General features: G+C 58.2%; 1 protein-coding gene across 1 annotated transcript; it reads left to right on the top strand.

Moving 5' to 3' along the window:
* The first annotated feature begins 1,207 nt into the window (after positions 1 to 1,207).
* On the top strand, positions 1,208 to 4,056 carry ACTG1 (actin gamma 1). The gene is made up of 5 exons (XM_033090124.1): positions 1,208 to 1,366; positions 1,734 to 2,102; positions 2,384 to 2,822; positions 2,926 to 3,107; positions 3,195 to 4,056. The coding sequence occupies exons 2-5, from the start codon at positions 1,740 to 1,742 to the stop codon at positions 3,336 to 3,338; spliced, it is 1,128 nt and encodes a 375-aa protein (XP_032946015.1). The 5' UTR covers positions 1,208 to 1,366; positions 1,734 to 1,739; the 3' UTR covers positions 3,339 to 4,056.
* Positions 4,057 to 7,316: the final 3,260 nt, after the last annotated feature.

The following is a 7,316-nucleotide window of genomic DNA, read 5'->3' as shown; positions in this document are numbered from 1 at the left end:
GCGCAGCGCCACTGCCACCCCTCTTGACCAGTGCTCTCCCTCATGCCTCCTCTGGTGTTGACACTGAGCCGTTCCAAAAGTTACAAATAAGCCCGAGGAAAGCACAGTACCTGCTTCCCCTCCGGGCATAGCCAAAGCACTGGCACCAGCAGGTGCTGCCAGGCCGATGTCAGGTCTTCCATCGCAGGCTCCTGGGGAAAGGGCACGCCCTGGACCCAGGAGAACCCACAGCCCCAGGCAGCCGGGGGCCAGAGCCAGGGGGCAGGGACACAGCGCGGTCGGCCTGTTTCCAGGAATCAGCAAACCCATCACAGCCCTGACCCGTCTCTAGTATCAACAGAGAGGGTCCCCTTCAAGTCTAGCGGGGAGTCAACCGTTCAGGCAATCAGGAATTCCCTTCCCTGCCTCAGTTTCCCTATAATGCCCACAAGTGGTTAGAAGGAAACAAAGCCCCATTCCCTCCCCAGCGGATGGGGGTAGGTTGCCCCACATCCGGAGTGAAGCCGGCGCCTGAACAATCAGGGCTGCGGTTTGAGGAGCAGGATGTGCCCTGAATGAGTAGAACCGGGCCTGTTTGCACCGCCAGGGACTCTAAGCAGGGCGCCCCCTTCTCTGGCGGAGGGGCCTGCGCAGTCGTAGCTGCCGTGTGGGACCAGGGGGCGAGGTCACGGCTCCCCGGGGTGCCCCAACACCAGAGTGACACATGGCGGTCGGCGGAGACCCTCACCCGACCCTCCCCCAGCCCGGCACCGGACCCGGGAATCGCCTTCGCGGCCAGCCTTTCTGCTGAGCCTGGGGAGGAGGCTCGCAGGGGTCGCGAGGGATGCACAGCCCCCCAGCGGGGCCGGGTCGCAGCGACACACCCCGACTTCGGGCGCGGCCCAGCCCCGGGCCAGGCAGTTTCGGGGTGAAGCCGGGCCCTCCCCCCACGACGCGCGGCAGTCCCGGGGCGGGGCCGGCCGGTCGGCCCCGCGGTCCTCTCCGCGATTCTCTCGCAACCCCTGAGGGCACTCGCCCGCCCCGCCCGCATGCTATTAGGTGCGGGGTCTCGGGCGCGGGGTCTCGGAAGCAGGGCGGGTGCAGGCGGGGCCGTTGGAGGCGGCGCGGGCGGGGGGCGGGGCCGGGCGCGGGGCCCCACGTGTCCCGGCCGAGCAGGCCAATGGGCGCCCGGCGTTCGGAAAGATCGCCATATATGGACATGTTCTGGGGCCGCGCGCGCCACCGCCCCGCGCGCGCGCCCCGCTTCGCTTAAATAGCGGCGGGGGAGGCCGCGGTCGGTCTCACTCGCTGCAGCCAGCGTCCGTTTGTAGTTCTCTCGTTGCTCCGCTGTCCGTTTCTCCGCGCCCCGCGACCGCCGCTTCCACCGGTAAGTGGCCTGGCCTTCGTGCCCCGGTCCCAGTCCGACCCCGTGCACCCTTTTTGTAGGTTCGTTTCCGGTCGGAGAAGCCCGGCGCGCCGCTGTCGCGAACAAAGGGTGGTCGGGGCGGACGGGTGGGCTGGGACGGAGCTGGTGCGGCGGGTGGGGGGGAGCAGGGCGGGGCCGGGCCGCAGTGCGGAGAGCCCCCAGCCGCGCCGCCGCGGAGGATTGTGGGGGGCGTCGAGAGGCCCGCCCGGTTCCAGACGGGGGCGGCGACCTCGGGGTGGGGGCAGGTGCAGCATCTGCTCGGAGACGGTCTCCAGGGGCTGTTTCTTGAGCACCAGGGCCCGTCTAAACTCGTGGCATCTTTACTCAGATCGCAATGGAAGAAGAAATCGCTGCGCTCGTCATCGACAATGGCTCTGGCATGTGCAAAGCTGGCTTTGCTGGCGATGACGCCCCCCGGGCCGTCTTCCCATCCATCGTGGGGCGCCCCCGACATCAGGGCGTCATGGTGGGCATGGGGCAGAAGGATAGCTACGTGGGCGACGAGGCCCAGAGCAAGCGAGGCATCCTGACCCTCAAGTACCCCATCGAACATGGCATTGTCACCAACTGGGACGACATGGAGAAGATCTGGCACCACACTTTCTACAATGAGCTGCGTGTGGCCCCAGAGGAGCACCCTGTGCTGCTGACCGAGGCCCCCCTGAACCCTAAGGCCAACCGGGAGAAGATGACTCAGGTAAGGGCTGCCCTGAGTCTCCTGCCCTCCCCTCCTTTTCACAAGTCATTTTCTGTTCAGCTTCGTTTTCTGAAATTCAAGTATTTCTTTCAATATTTCCAGGGTTCTGTTCCTCTCCTGGCATTTCCTCCCTGAAGTCTCAAGGTTTCTTATTTGTGTTTTTGCCTGCTTCCTTTTCTTTTCTCCACACATCACATTTGTGGCATGCTGGCATGCAGTGTGTGAGCATGGGGGGCCCGGGTCCCCGCCTATGACTAAGGAGCCCATTGCCTCTCGTCCAGATCATGTTCGAGACCTTCAACACTCCAGCCATGTACGTGGCCATCCAGGCTGTGCTGTCCCTGTACGCCTCTGGCCGCACCACTGGTATTGTTATGGACTCTGGGGACGGGGTCACCCACACCGTGCCCATCTACGAGGGGTACGCCCTCCCCCACGCCATCCTGCGTCTGGACCTGGCTGGCCGGGACCTGACCGACTACCTCATGAAGATCCTCACGGAGCGTGGCTACAGCTTCACCACCACAGCTGAGCGGGAAATCGTGCGTGACATCAAGGAGAAGCTGTGCTATGTCGCCCTGGACTTTGAGCAGGAGATGGCCACCGCTGCGTCGTCGTCCTCCTTGGAGAAGAGCTACGAGCTGCCGGACGGGCAGGTGATCACCATTGGCAACGAGCGGTTCCGGTGTCCAGAGGCGCTCTTCCAGCCCTCCTTCCTGGGTAGGTGTCAGGAGCTCCGCTTGAGGCTGCTCAGAGGCCTGCACTGTCTGCCCTTCACCTTGAAAGGGAGGCACGAGTGCTAAGGGAGAGCTTTGTCTCCTAGGTATGGAGTCCTGTGGCATCCACGAGACCACATTCAACTCCATCATGAAGTGTGATGTCGACATCCGAAAGGACCTGTACGCCAACACGGTGCTGTCTGGTGGGACCACCATGTACCCCGGCATCGCCGACAGGATGCAGAAGGAGATCACGGCCCTGGCCCCCAGCACCATGAAGATCAAGGTGAGTCAAGTGTAGCTGTGGCTTGGGCTGGGGGGCCTTGTTGGGAAGGCAGTGCCACGAGCTAAAGCCACGCTCTTGTCTCCCCAGATCATTGCCCCGCCGGAGCGCAAGTACTCGGTGTGGATCGGCGGCTCCATCCTGGCCTCGCTGTCCACGTTCCAGCAGATGTGGATCAGCAAGCAGGAGTACGACGAGTCGGGCCCCTCCATCGTGCACCGCAAGTGCTTCTAGGCGGACTGCGAGCGCATGCGCAGCGTCTGCTGCAGGAGTTGCCGGAAGTCTGTTTGCCCTGGCAGACGTGCTAGCCTCATGAAACTGGAATAAGCCTTCGAAAAGAAATTGTCCTTGAAGCTTGTATCTGATGTCAGCACTGGACTGTAGACCTGGTTGCTGATTTTGACCTTGTATTCAAGTTAACTGTTCCCTTGGTACATGTTTAATACCCTGTGCATATCTTTGATTTAAACCCCTAGTGCACGCGGCTCGGTCACTTGCTGGCTGAAGCGAGGACATGTTTATGCGAGAGAAGCCCAGTGGCTTGGTGATCTGCGAGACCATGCGTTTCTGGATCTGTGCAGGGTATTAATGTGCAGAGACGCCTATTCCAGGATTTCTCCAGAGGCTGGCAAGAGTCCTGAAGCAGTTGTCATTTCTGTCCTGCCGGTCTGACGGGGGTTGGGAAGGTCCGAGCATTAGGACCCCTTTTCTTTTCTTAGCTGATGTTTTCCTGCCAGAACACGTGGGTTGTTACTTCCCCTGAGTTGGAAAACGGTTTGCATTTACACCTGTAAATTTATTCATCCTTTTAATTTATGTAAGGTTTTTTTTGTACGCAATTCTCAATTCTTGAAGAGATGACAACAAATTTTGGTTTTCTACTGTCATGTGAGAATATTAGGCCCCAGCAACACGTCATTGTGAGGAAAATAAAGTGCTGCAGTAAACTGCCGGCTGCTGCTGCTGTTGTTGGGGGAGGGGTGGCCAGACCTGCCTGGGAGGGATTTGGGGGAGGGAGGGACAGATGTCCTCTGCTCAATTGGGCAACAGTTGGGTTTCTCCCAAACCTGCAGTGTGATTAGCATTTTTAGAACAAGGAGCCCCAGTGAACCGGGTGGCACTTGAAACCACCTCAGTCTGGGAGGGCCCCAAGCTCACGCATGCGGTCCCGCCTTCTTGGGTACTTGGGTGGCTTGCGGCCTTAGCAGCACAGCCACAGGAACCTGGAGAAAGGCGGGTTTCCTCCGCTGGCGCCCCAGTGGGGTTGGGGCTTGTTTTCTAGGAGCGCATCAAACAACAGCACCCATGGACCTGTTTGACTATAGAGAGCTTGGTTACTGAACCTTGGAATCACGGTCTGTAGGTGATAGAATGTCACCTAGTGGTGGGGTAGGTGTGACTGACAGGCCAGCCTCTTGTCCAAAACTGGGCTTTTTTTCCTGCACCTCACAGTCAGTACTGCTCATGGCAGATGGGAGTCTGACAGCTATTTAAAACTTTCAAACATTTTCTTTGCAGATCAGAGGTAGGATTTCTAAGTTAGCTTGAAAAATTTGAAGGGTTTAGAAGAACTTTGAAATGCGGGTATTTCGTTAAGATGGTAAGGGCTAAGAAGCGAGTTTCACGGCGGGGGTGCTGGTGCTTTCTAGCTTCCGACTGGTTGGGGTGGTTGGGGCCCCAGGGACACATGATTGGGAGGTGTGGAAAGGGACAGTGGGCCCAGCCAAGCTCAGGCCTCCACCTCCACAGAGGCCCTGGAATTCCCTTCCTGCCTTGACAGCATTCCTAAAAGTCATTCCTAAAAAGCCATGCGTGGCGTTCCTAAAACACATGGGCATGAGTGGGCTCCCACGGCAATGCCGAGCTGATCCAGGAGAGCCTGGAGGGGTGAAGGTGGCTCTGGTGTGGCCACACTGCCTGGCCCTGTCCTGGCTCCACCCTCCCTGGCATTGGGGCTGGTGGGCCCCCTACTGCATGAGTCTGTGCCTGCTCCACGTGGATGTGAGGGCTCCAGGAGGCCCCCACACCCTGCCTGTACACAGTAGGGGTCACATGACTGAGCTCCCCCCGCTTCAGAGGGGCAACGAGATTTCTGCAGTACAGAAGACACTGGCCTTCTTTTGTGGCACTCGGGAGAGTAAGCAGATGTCAAACCCAGTCACGACCCTCTCAGTGAAGCAGTGGTGTGGAAGTCTCACCGTGGGGCGTGGCACTGTACTTCGGCCCACAGGCCTCGTGTATTCACCTCCCCGAAAGGAGGCTTCACTGCCTAAGGAAGGCCACCACAGTGATGCCCTCCAGCCCTGTGACCTCAGGCGCTGGTGGAAGTTTCACCTGTCCAGGCAGTTCTGACCACTGTGCACCGAAACGCCAAGTTTTGAGGAAGAAGATGGAGCTCGAGAAGAGAAGACCAGCTGGAGCCACCGTGACTTCTGAAAAAATCTGCTCAAACTCAAAGCAAGACATGGATGGTTTCTGCTATTCCCAGGAAGAGAAAGGAAGTGCGGCTTCAACAGTGAATAGACATGACGGACACCTGGCACTAATCCCAGAGTATGCAAAGAACTGCAAACCACGTGCAGGCAAGTGTAGTCAAGTGACAGAAAAGCGAACAGACAGACAACTTACGGAAGCTGAAGCCTCAAAGGCTGACAGTGTCGAAAATACCACTCAGCTTAGTCAATGGAAGCTTCTGGAAGGTCTGCCTCCATGGAGAAGTGTCTCAGATACTGGGCTCTCAGTGTACCTCTGAAAGGCTCCCCTTCCCCAGGGCCACTGGGTGTCCTAAGGGTGAGGCGGAGTGAAGGATGGGCTCAGAGCAGCAGGGGGCTCGCGGTGCCACCATCCTGCAGTGCCAGGAGCCTGTCCACATGCCCAGAGGACAGCCAGCAACTGTTCCAACCCGCAGTCAACATCCCCAGGTAAGAGGTGGACATTGTGTTTATTGGATGCAATTTCAAGGTCAAGGCCCTCTTATCCCGAGTGGCCAGTGTTTAAGTAGAAGATAGGCCATTTCAAGGAGGGACTTCAAGTCTTCATGCTGAAGAGGCTGGTGTCTGGTGACAGACTGTGGTTTCCAGGACCCTCTTCTTGTTCGAGGCCCCAGACAGCCCCAGAGAACTGCTCACGGGGTGTTCCCCTCTGAGAAACACATGAGCCATTGCTGCTGGGGCCACTAGCTGCACACAGAACCCCCCAGTGCCTGCCACCCACCAGCCATCCAGAGGTCCTTTCCTGGGCAGCTCCCTCCACATCAGCTCCCTGCTGGGACCCCCATGAGGGGTGCCGTCCAGGAGGCCACCACAGTGCACGGTGGGTTTGGCCAGGGGGCACACTTTAGACGATGAATAGGATGAAGGGCTTTAGGAGCACGTGTGGGGTGGCCCTGCTCTCTCTTCTTCCCTCTGCTCTGGGACCACAGTGTTCAAGGCAGAGGCTTCTCCATCCGCCTGGAGGCCTGGAAGATGCCATCAGAGCCAACTGGGTGGATGTACAGCGTGAGCAAGAAAGAAACCCGTGCTGCTGTGGGTCCATGACCTTGTGGGTCCAGGACTTGCTATAGGGCATCACTGAGCCTCTCCTGCCAGACAAGCATCACAGTGTATGCGAGTGGCAGCCCTGGAGGAATGCAGTGCACCCGCGGTGCGACTGCCCCTGGCACCCCTGCACAGCCCAGCCCTGCCCCCTGCAGCCCTGCCCCACCACATGTCTGTCTGCCTCCCTGGTCTGCAAGATCTGTAGCACACACATAACAAAATTTATCCATTTCACAACAGCACCAAAAAGAATTAAATACTTAGGAATTAACCAAGGAGGTAAAAGACTTTACAGTTAAAATGATAAAACAGGGCCGCCCCAGTGGCTCAGGCGGTTAGAGTTCTGTGCTCCTAACTCCAAAGGCTGCTGGTTCGATTCCCACATGGGCCAGTGGGCTGTCAACCACAAGGTTGCCAGTTCAATTCCTCGACTTCTGCAACTAAGATTGACTGGGCTCCCGGATGGCTCAGTTGGTTGGAGATGGTGGGCTGTGCTCCCTGCAATTAGCAACGGCAACTGGACCTGGAGCTGAGCTGCGCCCTCCACAACTAAGACTGAAAGGACAACTTGACTTGGAAAAAAGTCCTGGAAGTACACACTGTTCCCCAATAAAGTCCTGTTCCCCTTCCCCAATAAAATCTTAAAAAAAAAAAAATGACGAAACATTGCTGAAAG

This window comes from Rhinolophus ferrumequinum, chromosome 21 (genome assembly GCF_004115265.2).
Source record: "Rhinolophus ferrumequinum isolate MPI-CBG mRhiFer1 chromosome 21, mRhiFer1_v1.p, whole genome shotgun sequence".
In the NCBI taxonomy this organism is placed as follows: domain Eukaryota; kingdom Metazoa; phylum Chordata; class Mammalia; order Chiroptera; family Rhinolophidae; genus Rhinolophus; species Rhinolophus ferrumequinum.
The sequence above is the reverse complement of the archived record's forward strand: the minus strand, read 5'-3'. Positions and strand labels throughout refer to the sequence as shown.